Source organism: Anabrus simplex, chromosome 1 (assembly GCF_040414725.1).
Source record: "Anabrus simplex isolate iqAnaSimp1 chromosome 1, ASM4041472v1, whole genome shotgun sequence".
NCBI classification, from domain to species: domain Eukaryota; kingdom Metazoa; phylum Arthropoda; class Insecta; order Orthoptera; family Tettigoniidae; genus Anabrus; species Anabrus simplex.
This window is the reverse complement of record NC_090265.1, coordinates 336,063,369-336,082,657: the sequence shown is the minus strand read 5'-3', so window position 1 is coordinate 336,082,657 and position 19,289 is coordinate 336,063,369. Positions and strand designations below refer to the sequence as shown.

The 19,289-nt window shown below is 39.2% G+C and overlaps 1 protein-coding gene across 1 annotated transcript in view; it reads right to left on the bottom strand.

The window, feature by feature from the left end:
• Window positions 1-19,289, bottom strand: part of LOC136865932 (GTP-binding protein Rit2) — a 196,681-nt gene that overhangs the window by 124,678 nt on the left and 52,714 nt on the right. The window contains exon 3 of the mRNA XM_067142483.2: window positions 12,367-12,602. Within this exon, the coding sequence (XP_066998584.1) occupies window positions 12,367-12,602 (236 nt within the window). The remainder of the gene's footprint in view (window positions 1-12,366; window positions 12,603-19,289) is intronic.

The window sequence follows — 19,289 nt, the reverse complement described above, 5'->3', positions numbered from 1 at the left end:
GTCGACAGCCCTTAACGTGGTTTTCCGTGGTTTCCCATTTTTACACCAGGGAAATGCTGGGGATGTACTTTAATTAAGAGCCCGGCCGCTTCCTTACAGATTTCGGAAACGAAGAGATGCTGGAAACTTTGTCCTGCAAGAGTTCTTTTACGTGCCGGTCTATCAAAATGAGACCGGCGGATCTGAACGCGCCATCCTGGGCTCAGAGAGCTGCTTTCTACCGTCTGAGCCACATATTTAGGACACTGTTTAAGCAATTTCGCACACTAGGGCTACTGATGTAACGGTTTATCTTTTTCACATCAACATATCGTTTAGTAAGCATTCACATCGGCTTAGTGAAATGTAGGAAATCCTCAAAATTATAGAACTCATATGTAACATTTAGTGGGTGAGTCCACTGTCTCAAGAGAGCCATAGTTATGGCAAGAGTATTGTAGGGGAAGTGTGTAGGCTAACACCACATGATCGTACTCTGCCCAGCAGCTTTGCACAGTATACAGAGTACTTGGATATTCTTAATGTAAATAAATGAACTGGGACGACTTATCTAGCTATAGGAAAGTGCTATCAAACGAGAAATAGTTGCTGTTCAACTAAGCGATGTTACGATCAACATATCCTATTAATCATATGAAAAGTAAAGTAGTAAAATGCACTAAGTTTTTGAAGAGGTCGTTCTGTAACCGGTCTTGTTTATTTGGATGCATAAGAAAACTGTTTAATATTATGATTGTAATTTTGTATGCACCTCAAACTTATCAGAAATGTGTGCATTAAGTTTGCTAACATTTTTAATACTCATCTGTGCATCATCGTTTTGGACAGGCTTCTAGTTAACTTCTAGATATGAGACAACTTCTTAACAATTTCTTTAAATCTTGGTAATCAAAGAACCCGGAGCCTTCAAGTTGGCATTTTATTCATGCATAATTATAGCATGGAACGTTTTCGATGGACCACAATATTGCAACAAATTGATATTATCATTTTTGCACTGGCAAAACCGTATGGTACGATAACCTGTCCCGCACTATATAGGCCACTCAGCATGAGAATTCCGTGATGTTACGTGTATACTATAGTCATCTTATGTGACATGAATGATTGAACGAATGAACAAAACAAATATGGGTGATCAGCAACTGTGGAAGGAGTAACTTTTTACAGTAATCATTACTAATACATTCAGTTAGTTACATGTTACAAAAACAATTAAAATATGATTGACATACGCTGTATATCCCATAGATCCTTCTGGACACATCTTTCATATAGACGAAGGCTTTTGAAGTATTTCTTACACTTATAAATTCTCCTCGTGCAAATCCTTACTACTAGCTGTATGAATCTTCTCTGTTTACACCTTCCTTTTATTTATTTTCCCACATTACTCTGATAATATTAGCCTACATAGTTTTGCTGATTTCCTTGGTTTCTTCTGTTCTCTGTTTAATGACTTAACAAGATTGTGAATTTCAAATTCATTCTCAGTTTTATGAATCTCTTGCTCAAGTATATACACACTGCTGTGCAAAACTTAAAGACGAGATAGATAAAGTAACATATCAACTACTCTATGGAAATGAATGAAGTTCGGTAACATGTTGCCAGAGGTCTCTCGTACGTACATAGAAATCTGGCGTGAGGTAAGCGCGATTATAGCGCTAAGGGGGTCTGGCCCCACAAAACGAGGCAGTTGAAGGAACGGGATAAGACAGTGTGTGTCAATTAGTGAAATATTACGATGCATTGTCGTGGTATTATTCATTACAACATGGCCCATTCGATTACTTCACAGGGGGAAGAATCATCGGGAAATTGGAAGAAGGACGAAGTGTAACGAGTGTAGCCCAGCATAGTTTTTCGTGCATGGAGAGCATTCCAAACCACAGGCACTGTTGATTGAAGGAGAGGAGGGGTTCGACCACGGTCAACTACACTAGCAGATGATCGCTACATTGTGCAACAGGCAAGAAGAGACTCACGTCAAACAGCGGGTGCAATCGCAACCACATTTAACAGGACTACAAGGCACCATATCTCATGCTCCACAGTGGCAAGGTAATTGCATGGGGGCGGTTTGTTTACTCGATGACCTTTACGTTGTGTTCCGTTGACACCCTCACATCGGCGGGACAGTTTGCGATGAAGCCAAAAGCATCAGGTCCGGACAGACGAGCGTGTTCTTCTCAGATGAGAGTAGATTCAGTTTGAGTAGTGGTTCTAGACGTACCCTCATCTGGCGAGAGGTGGGAACACATAATGCAACCAGGAACATTGTCAAAGATGATCATTTTGTTCGTCCAAGTGTTATGGTGTGGGGAGGTATAATGTTGCATGGGCGTACCGACCTCCAAATCTTTGAACGGGGTAAACTCACCGGTCGACGTTATTGTGACAGTGTACTCCTTTCCCATGTGTGTCTTTTCAGGGGGTGCATTCAGCCCTGACCTCATTTTTATGGATGACAATGCACTACCACATCGAACAGCGCAGGTGGAGGAGCTCTTAGAATGAGAGGATATTCGGCGAATGGACTGGCCTGCACATTCCCCCGACTTAAATCCCATTGACCACGTGTGGGAAATTTTGGGCAGACGTACTGCAACACATCCACGTGCACCAATGACCATCCAGCAGTTGTCAACCGCGCTGGTGGAGGAATGGAACGCCCTACCACAACAACTTCTTACCAATCTTGTGGCCACCATGGGAACCCGTTACGGAGCAAGCATCGCAGTCCATAGTGATCACACACCCTCTTAAGAACCATGTACCTTCTTTTGTGATGTTCATGGGACCATCATCAGTCGCAGTGACTTACGTGTAATTTATTATCTCTGTATAAAAGTGTCATTTCTGTTCGTCTCATCGCATATTCCTTTCATTTGCCTACCGTACCATACTGTAGCATTTCTTCCTATGTATGGTTTAAGTTTCATCATGCTATGTTACTTGGCAGTGACACAACATGCGAAAGTTTCTTTCTTCCTTAAGTTTTGCACAGCAGTGCATATTTTTCCGATTTTGTTTCTCTGCAGGCTTTTCGTAGGTGTATTAATTCCATATCCTTATTGCATAAAATACATTGATTTCCCTTATTTTCTTGTCTTATGGCTTTTATTGAAAAATGCTCCACTCAGCCATAAAACGTTTCCTATTATTTCCCTTTCAATTAACATTTCAGTCCCTACAGTCACATTTTTTACTTATTTTACAGAATTCCGCTCGTGTTTCCTTGTTATTATATTCTGTCCTTATTGTTTTTCCTTCTATGACTTTCGTTCTTTGAACTGCCATATTAAGAGTAGCTAGATGTTAAACCCCGGTCTAGAAAGCCAAGGATAACGGCCGAGAGGATTTGTCGTGTTGACCACACGACACCTCGTAATCTGCAGGCCTTCGAGCTGAGCAGCGGTCGCTTGGTAGGCCAAGGCCCTTCAAGGGCTGTAGTGCCATGGGGTTTGGTTTTTTTTAGATGTTAAACCATACATTCGTTTTTGTAGGACCGAGAGAGTTGGCTACGCGGTTTAGCTCATCTACCGGTAACTTCTTGTTTGCGTTTGGGAAACTGTGGGTTCGAACTTCACTGTTAGCAGTCCTGAAGATGGTTTCCATTGGCTTCCCGTTTCACGCCTAACAAATGTTGGGACTGTACCTAAGTAAAGCCTCGGTCACTTCCATCCTAAGGCTTTCCCTGTCTTATCCCATCGTCGCCATAAAGCCTGTCTGTGTCAGTGCGACGTGAAGCAAATACACAAAAGATCTTGTAGGCACAACTGCGATATAGTACTGGAAATTTGTTCTTTTCAGGAGCTGATTATATCTCTCGTGTCCTGTCGCCCTTATGGAGCCCGTTAACTCTGCCCGGAGAGCAGTAGATTTGTGTTCGAGTACTGAGGCTGGCCATATTTTCAGCTACTTCGTCATAGAATAACGACCGCTTTTCTTTTTTTCAGAATCTATCCTTTCTAGAGCTAAAAATACAATTATTTACCGTTTCCGGAAGCCAAAGTATGTACACATTAGTTTCAGAACTGTGACCTTTCCTCTGACAGAGTTCGCATTAACTTGCATAACACAGAACTAATATTGAGTTGTGACGTCAACCCGTTATTGTCAGAGACTATTGCAATTGACTTGTGGGTTGAAGTCAACATTTGCTGTTGAACTCATTGTTTAGTTACTGGCATTGTCTAGAGGGCGCGCGTCCGTCATTTCAAACCTCAGTTGTCCATTTATGACGTAATTGAAGTACATATTTGCATGCATAAATAGATTTTCATTATAGACTTGTACCTTTCAGTATACAATCAACAAACTTCTATTTACGAACTGCCCATCGCCCACGATGATTCATTTACAGATAACACTCTGGTCTCTTCTGCTTCCTGTCTCTCAGGTTTTCTTTTATCTCTTCTGACTCACTACAAGCGAATAGGTGATTTTTATACCTAGCTTACCCGTCCCTTTTCGTACAATGCGAGAGCTCCTCTTTTCTTTCCAATGAAACGCACACCTTTATCATGGAGTTCATTTTAATTACCTTTATTACTTCATTATGATTAATTTTTACTCATTTTACCCACTTTTTAATACGAGTAATCATTAACTTTATTAGGTTTTACGTCCAACTAACTTTTAAAGATTTTGGAGAATTTGAAGTTCCGGAATTTTGTCCCGCAGGAGTTGGAGTTCTCTTACGTGTAAGTAAATCTACTGACATATTTGAACACCTTCAAATACCACCGACCCGAGATGGGATCAAACCCGCGAAATTGAGTGAGTTGGTTCCATGGTACTAGCCCCGTATGTGTGTGCCTGCATTCTGGACAGTAAACGTTCCTTCTTGCATATTACCAATAATAGTGTTTTATGTGTGACAGCACCAAGCGAGTAGCCGCGTGGTTTGGGGTACGAAGCTGTCAGAGCTTGCATTCGGGAGGTAGTGGGTTCGAATCCCACTGTCGGCAGTCCTGAAGATGGTTTTCCGTGGCTTCCCATTTTTACAAGAGACAAATGCTGGGGCTGTACCTTAATTAGGGCCATGGGCGCCTCTTTTCCGCTCCTAACCCTTTACTATACTACCGTCGCCGTAAGATCTTTCTGTGTCGGTGCGACGTAAGGCAAATTCTAAAAAAGAATAAGTATGACAGCACGCCCACTTTTATGGTTTCAGTTACTATTACCCCACGTAAATGATGGCGTTTGATAAAATCTCTTCAATGGCATAAACTAATAGAAGAACTGAAGCTTGCTAGACTTGTCAAGTTATACTTTACAGCTTTTAATAAGAGGTAGTGTGAATTCCAGATTCTCTTGCTCCCTACTTTTAAAATTGAATCTTTTCTTCAGTGCTATTTTATTGGCTCGTGAAGTCTGGCTTAAGACTGCGATCGATCATTTGTCTTCCTTACGGTGAACACCTCAACTTCCCGGTCTTACACAATATAACCTCACCATTATAAAGGCCTCGTATTTCACGGGGGAGCGCCCGCGAGAGGGCCACGTATTAACCTCAATAATGAAACCTCCGCATATTATATTGGAGTTAAACCGGTATTTCTCAAATAGGGTAGGATATTTCCATAGTGGGAGAGTAATAATGAACACAAGTAAAGCAATAGCCATATTGATATAGTATAACACAAATTCTGGAATGAATGTTACTGTATCAGAACACAAATTCGGTAGCTTAGTTTGTTTGAAAAGTTGGTGCATTGTGTATTTACTTCTTTAGCCATGTGACGAATCACAGAAGAAGATATAGGCCCTGTTTGGAAGACGTCATTAGCGTTACCGAATATATTATTATTATTATTATTATTATTATTATTATTATTATTATTATTTGCTGGTGTTTAACGCCGCACTAAAACATCGAAGGTTTTCGATGGCGGAAGAGCGGGAAAGGGCTAGGATTGGAAAGCTAGTAGCCGTGGTTTTAGTTAAGATACACCCCCAAAATTTGCCTGGTGTGAAAATGGGCAACCATAGAAAACAATCTTCAGGGCTGCCGACACAGTGGTGTTCAAACCCACTGTCTCCCGAATGCAAGCTCATAGATGCGCGACCCTAACTGCACGGCCACTTGCTCGGTCGATTCATTTCATTTTTGCTTTCCTCCTGCTTTCATAGAATTCGACTGTTCCCTAGTCTGTCTGGGTCTATTCTCTTGATTTGTCCATAACATTTTAATCTCCGATTACTAATGTCTCTGCGAATATTCATATCTTATTTTTTCTTGTTTGATTCTGAGTATTTCGGGCCTAGACTCTTCCTTTCAGTATAGAGTTATTTTTTCTCATTGTTTTTAATATCTGCATCATGTCCAACATGTTTCATGTTTTTCTTCCATGCAGGCATTTCGGTTTGACAAAAGTGTTGTAATATCTTAGTTTTGTTGTTTCGAACTGCATTGTTTTTGGTGTGGTTAATCAATATGCTGTTAGCATTTTTTTGGATCTCAATTTTTTAAGTTTTTCTTTCGAATCGGTTTTCATAAATTTGAATCACCGAGGGCTCGAATTATGGGTCTCGTTTGATTTTGCTCTATTTGGTTTCCATGTAATTTGCTACTTGTTTGTTGCAGGTAATACACTGTTTAGTTTATTCAAATTATACGTAGGTAGATCAACTTTGTCCGCTGTTTCTTTTAGGATTTAGATCAGTTTTAGTGCTGTAGGGATGTTTAGTTAAGATTTCTAAGTTGTCTGTAAATGCTAATTCATTATTATTATTATTATTATTATTATTATTATTATTATTATTATTATTATTATTATTATTATTATTATTATTATTATTATTATTATTATTATTATTATTATTGCCAACGGCCCTAGCCGTGTTGAAACACCGGATCCCGTGAGATCTCCGAAGTTAAGCAACATTGGGCGTGGTCAGGAGTTGGATGGGTTGCCACACGCTGTTGGTGGGGGGTAAGGGAATGGAGGAGCAAAAAGGACCTGGCCACCCTACCGCACGTAAACTCCGGCTCAGGAACACCTCTGCGGAGGTTCGGACCTGCCTTCAGGCAGAGTACACCCTTACCTTACCTTATTATTATTGTTATTATTATTATTATTATTATTATTATTATTATTATTATTATTATTATTAATACTGTTGGTTTTAAGTCTCACTAACTATATTTTCATCGTTTCTAGAGCTGCCGAGGTGCCGTAATTTTATCCCGCAGGACTATTTTTTGTGCCATTAAATCTACCGGCGCGAGGTTGATGTATTTGAGCAACTTCAAATACCACCGAAATGAACCAGGATCGAACCTGCCAAGTTGGACTCAGAAGGCCAGCCCTCTACTACCTGAGCTACTAAGCCCGGATTTATTGATAATATTATTTTCATTTCATTGATCGATACGGCCATCTGCTTAGTCCTTCTGTCACGCGGGCTAAAGCCCTTCTTTTTGCACTCTTGCTAAGAATCCCTAAGTCTTCGGTTTCACCTTTCTCGCTCTTTCACCGAGATGTTCTGTGGATCGTTCATTCGCTTTTCGGTGTAACCCTCATTCTTAAATGTTGTTCTGTCCTGTATCTCTTCCTCCTTAACACCTACTTCTGCTTAGTCCTTGTGCACCTGTGTAAGCCAAGTATCGTCATCATCAACTGGGGTAATCACATAAACGGTATTGTAAATAAAGGGTGAAGATCTCTGCACATTGTTATGAGGGTACTTAGGGGTTGTAATAAGGATGTAAAGGAGAGGGCATATAAGGCTCTAGAGTATGGTTCCATTGTATGGTACCCTCACCAGGATTAATTGATTCGAGAACTGGTAAAAATTCAAAAGAAAAGCAGCTCGATTTGTTCTGGGTGATTTCCGACAAAAGAGTAGCGTTACAAAAAATGTTGCAAAGTTTGAGCTGGGAAGACTTGGGAGAAAGGAGACGAACTGCTCGAATAAGTTGTATGTTCCGAGCTGTCAGTTGAGAAATGGCGTGGAATGACATTAGTAGACGAATAAGTTTGAGTGGTGGTTTTAAAAGTAGGAAAAATCACAATGTGGAGATAAAGTGGGAATTCAAGAGGAAAAATTGAGGCAAAAATTCGTTTATAGGAAGAAGAGTTAGGGACTGGAATAATTTACCAAGGGAGATGTTCAATAGATTTCCAAATTCTTTGCAACTATTTAAGGAAAGAGTAGGTAGAAAAGAGGTAGGGAATCTGCCCCCTGGGTGATTGCCCTAAAAGCAGATCGGTGGTGACTGATTGATTATTATTATTATTATTATTATTATTATTATTATTATTATTATTATTATTATTATTATTGAAACTTCACTGAAGTTTCCTACATTTTTTATAAAAGTTCTATATTGATTTCAAATTATGACGCGAATATTTCAGTTTAATATTAAAGTTTTCATCCCAGGAAAAACGTCGTAAAATATAATTTTTAATTTAATTTAGGTTAAAAAGATCTTGATATATTTTTTTGTAAAATCCCATGATTACTTTTACGTCTCATCCTCGGCCGACAGTGGAATTTAAAACCGAGAGAAGACTTCGTGTTTATTCTTCCTCCTGTCGAGCGACTGTAATGCTGCACGGGCTCGCTCACAGTTAGTTTGCTCTTGTTGGAGAAGCATGTTATCTCTATAGACACTCATATTTGTTTTGCAGTGTTGATTTTGGGTTAATGTCTTAAAGCAGCAAGTAATTCTGCCAAGATCTACTTTCGATCACGTGCTGGATGTTTACGTATTAATAGCTGTTCCACAGTGTTCAGATGGAATACTGCAATACAGTGAACTGTATGGTATTAAAAGGTAGGTTTCTTCATGCACTGGCCTCAATAGTGGGATCGCCCTTCTTTTCACAAGATAGCGTGTTCGATCCTGGTGTAGGTCGACATTTTAACTCATGCAAGACAGAATTACGAAAACTCTGCACCATTTTAAAATCTATAACAACACGTAAGTAATATATATATATATATATATATATATATATATATATATATATATATATATATATATACACAAGCATATTATTTGTACTGCAATGTGGTTAATTGTATGATAATAAGGTGTAAGACATTATACTTTATATAATTATTATCATCTTTATACCTTTGAAATATTCAGTCGAGCTTTTTTCTAGAGTTAAATAAGAAAAACCACTTAAAAGCTTGTTGAGGGATTAAAACCCACTGCTGTATCGAGTCCATGGATATTGGTTACAGAGAGCGGTTTAGTAACGATCTGAACTACCCTAGTTAGTTCTTGCATCTCTCTACTTCCTTCGAATGGAGTAGGCGGAGATTCATAAGAGGCTTTCGTGGTCTTATGGATTTTAATCAGGAGGGTACTTTTTTTTTTACAATTTGACGTCACACTGACACAGATAAGGCTTATGGTGACGATGGGATAGGAGAAGGCTAGGAGCCGGGAGGAAACAACCGTGGTCTTAATTAAGGTACACACCGAGCTCGATAGCTGCAGTCGCTTAAGTGCGGCCAGTGTCCAGTATTCGGGAGATAGTAGGTTCGAACCCCACTGTCGGCAGCCCTGAAGATGGTTTTCCGTGGTTTCCCATTTTCACACCAGGCAAATGCTGGGGCTGTACCTTAATTAAGGCCACGGCCGCTTCCTTCCCACTCCTAGCCCTTTCCTATCCCATCGTCGCCGTAAGACCTATCTGTGTCGGTGCGACGTAAAACAACTAGCAAAAAAATTAAGGTACAGACCCAGCATTTTCCCGGTGTGAAAATGGGAAGCAACGGAAAACCATCTTCAGGTCTGCCGACAGTGGGGTTCGAACCCAATATTTGTCGAATGCAATCTGACAGCAACGTGCCCCAAACCACGCAGCCACTCCGGTCAGTATCTACGTGTGGTTAATACCTCAGGCTCGAGGACTAAGAACATTCTTTATCTATGTTTGTTAATACACATCTCTTCATATGCATACTACCAGCCAGAACAGAAACATGCAATAGTGAGCACATTACTTCATGCTGTAAAACAGTTATAATTCCATATATGCGACAGTAGAGTTAGCATCCCATCAGGATGTGGGAAGAGCGAGAAAGGATTATTATTATTATTATTATTATTATTATTATTATTATTATTATTATTATTATTATTATTATTATTATTATTTAGGATGGGAATATATAACTTGTTGCAAAGAAGATGAGGCAGCCCAAAATTCAACATATCGTGCAACCGTTTATGTAGTCCCTTTTGTATAAAGGGATGTTAAAGTACACAATATCAGCGGATTTTCACTCCATTATGCAGTGCGATGTACAGACACATATTTACGACATATTTACAAAAGCAACTGCAATAAAAATTATATTCCCCTCAATAAATGTAATAGTGTCTTCATTATGATATGTGCAACATAAATGTACTGTATATACCTCTTCTTTTTTGTGCAAGTTGATTTAGTTTGTTGTTCATTTACACAATTGACTGTTTTCTATGGTCATCTTATTTTAATTTATTTAGTGAAATGAATATGGATACCTGCGTAACTTCAATCTGAGTCTCCATATGATTTTAACTGGAAAGTGAATAGTTGATATTTTCGATAGAATGCAGACTTATTTTGTTCTTACTTTATCATTTTCAAAGTGTGCGATTCGTTGGCTGAATGGTCAGCGTCTTGGCCTTCGGTTCAGAGGGTAACTGGTTCGATTCCCAGCCGGGTCGGGGATTTTAATCGCTTCTGATTAATTCCTCTGGCTCGGAGACTGGGTGTATGTGTCCATCCCATCACTCTACTCATCATATTCGGACAACATACCACACTACCAACCACCACAGAAGCACGCAATAGTGATTCGGGTTGGCGTCAGGAAGGGCATCCAGCCGTAAAACAGGGACAAATCCACATGTGCGCCGCAGTTCGCACCCGCGACCCCACAGGTGTGGGAAAAGCGGTAAGAAAAGTAGAAGAGAGGAAAAGAATAGATACAACCCGTCTATTTCGTACTAATTAAATATCACATCAAGACGACCGAGCGAGTTGGCCGTGCGGTTAGGTGCGCGCGGCTGTGAGCTTGTATTCGGGTTCGAACCATACTCTCGGTAGCCCTGAAGATGGTTTCCGTGGTTTCTTATTTTCTCACCGAGCAAATGTTCGGGATATACCTTAATTAAGGCTACGACCGCTTCCTTTCCACTCGTGCCCATGGTCACCATAAGAACTATCTGGTGCCGGTGCGAGTAAACCCTCGTGTAAAAAAAATCATCAAGGAGAACTTAACTGTCGTGGGACTTACGGTCAGAGCCACAAGCGCGGTACATCTTTACTTTGCAACAGACTCGGAATCAGTGAAGATGTCATTCATACCGTTGCGTTGCCCACAAAACACAGACAAGATCGATCAGGATATTGAGACACCACTTCGACCGCATGATACGGCACTCAGTGCGCCACAAATCACATTCTTCTTCTTTTATGTGTTTATTTTATTTGTGTATAACACCTGGAGACTATTACAGTATTCTGTATACTTGTGGTCACCTGTAATTTTAGACAGATCAATAAAACAAATAAAACTGAAATGCTACAGACAAACTATCTTGTCTACAGATCATCATCATCATCATCATCATCATCAGTGTTCTGCCATACGGCAGGTCTTCACATGGCAGCTCTCCACACAATCCTGTCTCTTGCCACCCTCTTTGTTTCCTCATACTTGTATTCTATCCTGATACTGTCCAGCATCTGATATCTTCTTCGTCCTCTTTGTCTTTTTCCATTTACCGTTCATTCTATAGCATCTATAAGCAAGCAATCTCTCCTCATCCAATGACCAATCCAATTGTGCTTTCTCTTCTTGATTACTTTTAATATATTTCTCTCTTCCTCAACTCTTTTCAAGACTTCTTCATTCTTTACTTTTTCTATCCATTGTATACTTTCCATTCTACTCCAAATCCACATCTGAAATGCTTCCAGTCTTCTTTCCTCAATGTCCAAGTCTCAGCTCCAGACAGTGCCACGCTCCATACAAAGCACTTCACGAATCGCTTCCTCAAGTCTCTATCCATGCCTCCACAAAAAAGTCTGCTCTTCCTATTAAATGCTTCCTTCGCAATCGCAGTACGAGTTTTCACCTCTCGACTGCACCTCATGTCCTCTGTTATTACACTTCCCAAGTATTTGAAAGCATCCACCTGTTCTATTATTTCCTGTCCTAACTTTATAGTTGTCTTCACTTTTCTTGTTTGTCTACAGAGCTTCAGTACAATAAATCGAAGGATTACATTTTCTAGCTTAAGATTACTGAAGTGCACATGAATCTAGGAGTTCATTTTTAGATCTAAAAAATCTTGTCACAATTTAGATTCGTGCAGAAGGGAAAATATGTACTTACCAAGTGATGTGTCGTAGGCATGCAGGTACTCTGAGGTCATGAACTGGTTGATGAGAGAACTTTTGCCGACACCAGCTGAGCCTAACATGACGACTCTGTAAGGTGTAGGGCCTGGGTTACTGGTGCTGGACTCGCGACTTGAGGCCAAGGAGGCTGTGGCACTCGTACGTGCGGAGCCAGGGTAAGAGCTGCCGCCTGCGGCTGGCGTAGGGTTCACTGTAGTCAGGTGCTCCGTACTGCAACAACATAGGCAATTATCAGACAGTGGAAACATAGTATTTAGGGAAAATGATTTGTGAAGGTTGGGACAACTGAATAATATATCAGTTCTTAACACAGAGATAAATGGAACAGTTTTATATGCTTCTATTTTCTTTATGATGAAGGGGCATTGTGGTTATTAGTTCCATGCACTGGCTACGTGCTTTAATAATTGTGCTGCACAAGTGTTTATAAATACGTAGTTATTGTCAACTTACTTAATTTACTTAATACTCCTCTTATTGGACATATGAGTTCGTTCTTGAGAGTTACGAGGTTTCCATTCTATTTCAGTGCAAAATAAGAGACTCTAGTATAACTTATACTGCATAAAAGGTGTAAATAACTTAATTTTTACTTCAAGACAGACTTAATTTAGATGACTGCAACAAGTAATTTGACAAATCGACGTTTTATTAGTTGTTTAATTTTACTATATAAGTATTATTACAGACATCTAAATACAAAATATTTCATCATTATCAATAGCTGACGAGTATTTCACACCAACTTCTGCCTACTCAGATATATGTGATTTAATAAATGGTCGCTACAGAACAGTATAATTATGTTTTCTATTTTTCGTCAATGAGCATGTTGATATTCGAAGTTTGTAATCTTCGGTACAGATTTTTCAATTTCAGAAAAATGTACGTCTTACGAGGTTTTCATCCTTAGATATCAATACCTAGCATGGACTTGATATTTTAAGTTGCGTTCCACTTAGATTTGTTGGTCAATCAATCTGAGATGGTTTAAGATAAACCATCATACATTACGTTCAAAGGAAACGTACACTAAGTATGTGCTGAAATATTAACAAAATATGATCAGAATCTCAGTGGTGCAGTCAGTTTGGTATTGTCTTTCTCTTCCTAAGATAGTGGGTTCGATCCCGGGTCAGGTCTGTGGAATTTGAGGATGTATAAATGTGACAACTCCATGCTATCCATGGACTCAGGCACGTCGAAAAAACCCTGTCGGACAGAATTTCGGCTCTCCGTTTGATCTTAAAATCCACAACAATTTAATGGAATTTAAAGAAGTGAAATATATTATTATTATTATTATTATTATTATTATTATTATTATTATTATTATTATTAATATTTTATTAATTACTCTAGTTCATCCGACTATTACACAAGAGTCTTGGAAAATAAATCAATGAATATAGGCGCAGTTTTATGATAATCTCTCGAAAACGTTATTCGTGGCACTGAATTCCTACAATTGTCGAAACAAAGATAGGTATGAAACCCAATTCTACCGGGCGAGTTGGCCGTGCGGTTACGGGGCGCGCAGATGTTATTTCGCGTCCGGGAGATAGTACGTTCGAGCCCAACTGTCGGCAGCTCTGAATATGGTTTTCCGTGGTTTCCCATTTTCACACCAGGTAAATGTTGGGGCTGTACCTTAATTAAGACCACGGACGCATCCTTCCCATTCCTAAGTCTTTCCTATCTCATCGTCGCCAAAAGACCTATGTATGTCGGTGCGACATAAAGCAAACAAAGACCAATTCTAATTCTTCCAACGAGGAGTCAAACCTTGTAATATATATATATCTGATTAAGAGCTCTCTCTTGCCGAGACGACTGCTTCCTAGCCACATGGTCAGCTTATATTGGATTCTCACGTGATCAGCGTGCGATATTTTGGTATCTTCATTTATATTCCTTGATTTCCCTGAGAGCATCCACTGTCGTCTATACCAAAACGCCGTTCACAACCTTCAGTCCAGGGATCATTTATTTTAAGCTGGAATTCGAACACAGGTGAAGACAGACGAGCTATCCATAAACCAGGGAGCTGACTCAATGTCCTCTTACCAGTCTACAACATGCTCTGAATATGGGGGACTGTTCGCTGATACTAGATTATTTCCAGACAGAGCACGAGAAAACTGTTCACACAGCATGAAGCCAACTTGGTCACCCACTGACCTGCTTTGTCTGGTCATGCTCTGTTATGATACGAGTAAATGTGGGGCTTCTATTGCTCACAATATTGATTATTGTAATATGTTGTGTATTCATATACAGTTATTGAACACTGGCCTAATAATTGTACCTGTTTTTCCCCTTTCGTCTCTCGAAAGCTTTATCCAGCTGAGCGAGGTTTAGAGAACTTGAATGGGTGATTCAACTCATCGTGCTGGTTTGGCATTAAAGATGTCTAGATAGAAGAGTTGATTTCTTAAGTACTAGAAACAAACGCCGGTGGTTTCGGTGGGGGAGAGATATGCAGGATGAATCCTTGATGATGTTACAAACTTTCAGGAATGAAATGAAATGGCGTATATCTTTTAGTGCCGGGAGTGTCCGAGGACATGTTCGGCTCGCCAGGTGCAGGTCTTTTGATTTGACGCTCGTAGGCGACCAGCGCGTTGTGATGAGGATGAAATGATGATGAAGACGACACATACACACAGTCCCTGTGCCAGCGAAAATAACCAATGATGGTTAAAATTCGCGACCCTGTCGGGAATAGAACCCGGGACCCCTATGACCAAAAACCAGCACGCTAAACATTTAGCCATGGAGCCGGACTTCAGGAATGACGGCAAATGGATCCACTTTAGGTAGGGAACAGTCGTCCGGAAACATTCAGGTCAAAAGTTATTAATAATACAAATTGTTTAACGCCCTCCGTTCCGTTCTTAACAAACGCCGATGTGTCGGAATTTCGTCGCGCAGTAGTTCTTTAACGTGCCGGAAGTCAACGACATGGAGTTATCACCTTCCAACACCCTTAAAAGACACCAACCTTAATCGGGTTTGAACCCTTAACTTGGGATTAGTAGACCAAAACCATATCCACCTACACCACTGCGACCGACAGTCAAATGTTAAGGCAAAAATAGATCTGATACCTCCGACTGTACTGTACACTACATGACTGTGTTAAGAGATCCTCTTCAGTCTCGACAGGTGTCTCATACACAAGGTAAGAATTCTTGCTGCCTGCGACACTGTTCAAAAGACACCGGGGATACTCGGACGGGTACGACAGAACGTTATGCCATGCCTGCATTGACGTAGGGAGACGCCATTTCGAACATTTGTTATAAATGGAGCAGCTTGTGAAACTTGTGTAGGTAAACGGACTTAAATGAGTAGAATTTTGCTTAACTTTCGACTCGATAATTATGATTTCTTATCTCAGATTGATCCATTTGCCGTCCTGCATCATCCCTGAAAGTTTGTAACATCACCACGGATACACCCTGTATACAGTACATTGATCAGCTGAACAGCACAATTATTCAGGCACTTAACTCAACCCCTTTGGCATACCAGCGTCTATTTAGTTATTGTTAAAAGACCTTAACATCTTATTCTCCCTAGCGTCATCCAATATTTTTGGAGTTGGCACTATAAGTGGATATTACAGCCAGATACCTTTCTTGATGTCAACACTACGTGGAGTGTTTTCATTAAAGCATGTTTCTATGGTGATTGGTAGTGTTGTGTGCAAATGAAGAGATGTGTACGAAGACGAGCAGAAATACCCATTCCCCGAGACAGAAGATTTAACTAAACGCGGTTAAGATCCCTGGCCTGGTCAGAAATCGGAGCTGGGGCCCACTAAACCGAAATCTGCTATCGTGACTATTCAGCCAAGAACTTAGACCTACACACTACATTGATGATAAAATTGTACTTATAACCATATTTCCTGGACCTCTAAAATCTTCAATTCTCTAGGAAAGAAAAAATGTAGTAGCTTTATGTGACTTAATTTTCTGAGCATTAGCCATGTAACCTACTGTTTTAGGTAAAAACTGAACCAGAGAAAGGCGATATTTTGCAACAAAATTCACATTGGCATTAGTTAGGATTGGAAGAGCGGCAAACTTCGCGCGAAGCTAGTGCTAATTTAACTCAGTTGTAAGACGTTATAACACGATAATCTCAGATGATGATGATATTGTACTCCCTCCGTTACCTTCAAACCGAGGAAATCCACGGGCAACTACCTCACTCCTCATTTCCCTAGCACGCCTCTTCAGTGATGCCTAGGCCATCTATGACAGCTAATGGTGGAGCTGTTGAGGATACAACCAGCCTTCGGGATGAGGACTGAACATACATACCTTCTGAAGGGGTACCGTGCTACTGTTTCCAATCTCGTGAATGGAATTATACTGTATAGTTTCTGTGGCTGAGTTAATGTAATTTTATCGAATGACACTGAGTGTGGTACTAGAAATATTTTAACTTGCCAGCAATAATGATACGGAGCGCCGATATTTTTGACCGCTCTTCGAAAATCAACTACTTCAGCCGGGATTGAACCTGTGAACTTTGCATCGCGAGTCTCACCCTACCACTTATCCACCGAGGCAGCCATATTATTATTATTATTATTATTATTATTATTATTATTATTATTATTATTATTAATAGCAATCATAATCGTTCTTAAATGCCACGGACCTTGGCCAGGATCGAACTCCTATCTTAATTGGCAAGGGAGGCTCAACGATTCTGCACCAATGGGGTTGCGTCATTGATCTCTATCCATGGATCAAACATGAAATAATTTAACCATCAAATTCAGAAACATATTGTGGCCTTTGTTCTTACAGTAGGTTACAAATGCATTCCTTTTACGTAGTTCTTCTCTCAGTTATAGATTCAGATTATATCATAAATAATATAACAGTGTAGGTTATAAAAAATGAATAAATATGAGAACAATGTTAATCGTTCCACATAACGATGGGGATATTAATTTTCATTACTGAGAACAGATTCCTACATTGTCATCAGTGATAACATTTACTGATTCATTCAAATAGCTTATGAAATCACGGCCAACAGTCCCGTGTCCTAAATAGGGTAACTAAGCCGAACTATTGTGTGTATTGGTAAACGTACAGCTAATTAATTGAAACTACAATCAAGAAGGAAGTAGCTATTGCGAGAAATTTAGATACCATAATAATTTTTGGCGGGAGTTAGGGAGACAGTCTGGAGATACATTTGAATATTTCTGTCATTTTACTGAGAACATATGGTTCAAGAGTCTTTTAGTTAACGAATCGCAAAATGTAAATTTTACACATTGACATTTTTTCTCCAGTAATATTCCATTTAACATTACAAAACTTAATGTAATTCTTTATCCTTTAATATTCCTTTTGACTTTACAGAACTGTTAGTGTAAAACAGTTATATTAGAACATATGAGACCGACATTTTTGATCGCAGGATTATTTCAGGTAGTTGGGATTGTTATAAACTAAATATGTGCATAAATATAAATTCATGTTTTTAATTACAATATATCTCCGAATATAAATTATGTACAGAAAAATCACTATAAAGTATTTTTTGAACACGTTATCTACTAAAGTCCAAATTTGAAAGAAAAGTGCAGTGGATTTTAAAGAAAAAATGGATTTGAGAGTTTCAAACGAACTCATTTTAAAATGATATTTCCAAGAGATTTTGGGAATAACTTTTCCATTATTTAGGATACATTTCTGAAAATTTCATGAAAATCCATGCATCAGCTTAAAAGATCTATTTATCTCCAGACTGTTCCCTTAAATGTAAAAACCAGTTTTGAGGTAGTCGAAAGAGAAATTTTGTGTAGGATTGTAACCTGAGCGCTGTAGTGATTCGTCTTTATGTGCTATGGATATTTCTTTCAATTCCACCAAGTAATAATAATAATAATAATAATAATAATAATAATAATAATAATAATAATAATAATAATAATAATAATTTAACATCTCTATCTACAGTACCTATAGTTACTATGAGACATCAATGCATTCAAATTTCGTCCTAAATGAATTATTTATGGTCCCCGAAGCCAATGGTGTGGAATATTTGTATTTATACATCATCAAATGACGCCGTCTTCACATGGAATTGAACTTGATTGGGAACTTAGGGACAACTACTAATGCACTGGGCCAATGAGATCGCTTTCATTGCCATCGTCGTTATATTATTATCGTTATTAAAATCTCCAAGTTAATGTAAAGTATATAGCATGCACTATAACCATGCATCAGCCTCATCCAAAATCCGAAGGCAGAAGCTATTACAGTTAACCTGTTTCAATTAAAATAAAGGATTCACGGGATATGGTCTCATTTATTTAGGTCAAGTGAGCTGCATCACGCGTGATGAACATTTTAAAGAACGACGCTGTGTGTTTCACAATATAAAATACAGCAGCTTGCCATAAAGCCGTCGGCTCGGATTGGCGCAAATAACAGCTTTATGTACCATTAGCGGATTGCTAGGGAAGTAGATTTCACTGTCGAAAGTACGGGTAATGGACTGTTCCCGGGAAGTACTTCATGGATGAGCGCAACTGAGAATTAGTACAATTGTTTGCCACATGCTGACTTTGAGTTCAATTGTCATAACGAGCTTATGTCCATTATTCCTGGTAATTTTGTTGGATCATTGCGCGGAACGATTACATATGACAGTGTTAGCACAAGTATAACTGATGACATTCTGTAACTTCTTATTGCACTAGAGTCATTATTAGACCAAAATCATCTACATTGCTTACGTTTGCCAAATAGATTTATCAAACAATATCATAAAACCAGATAGGATAATAGTGATTATTGAGCTACTGACATTGAAGAACTTAAATATTATCAATTACGGTATATTTAATGT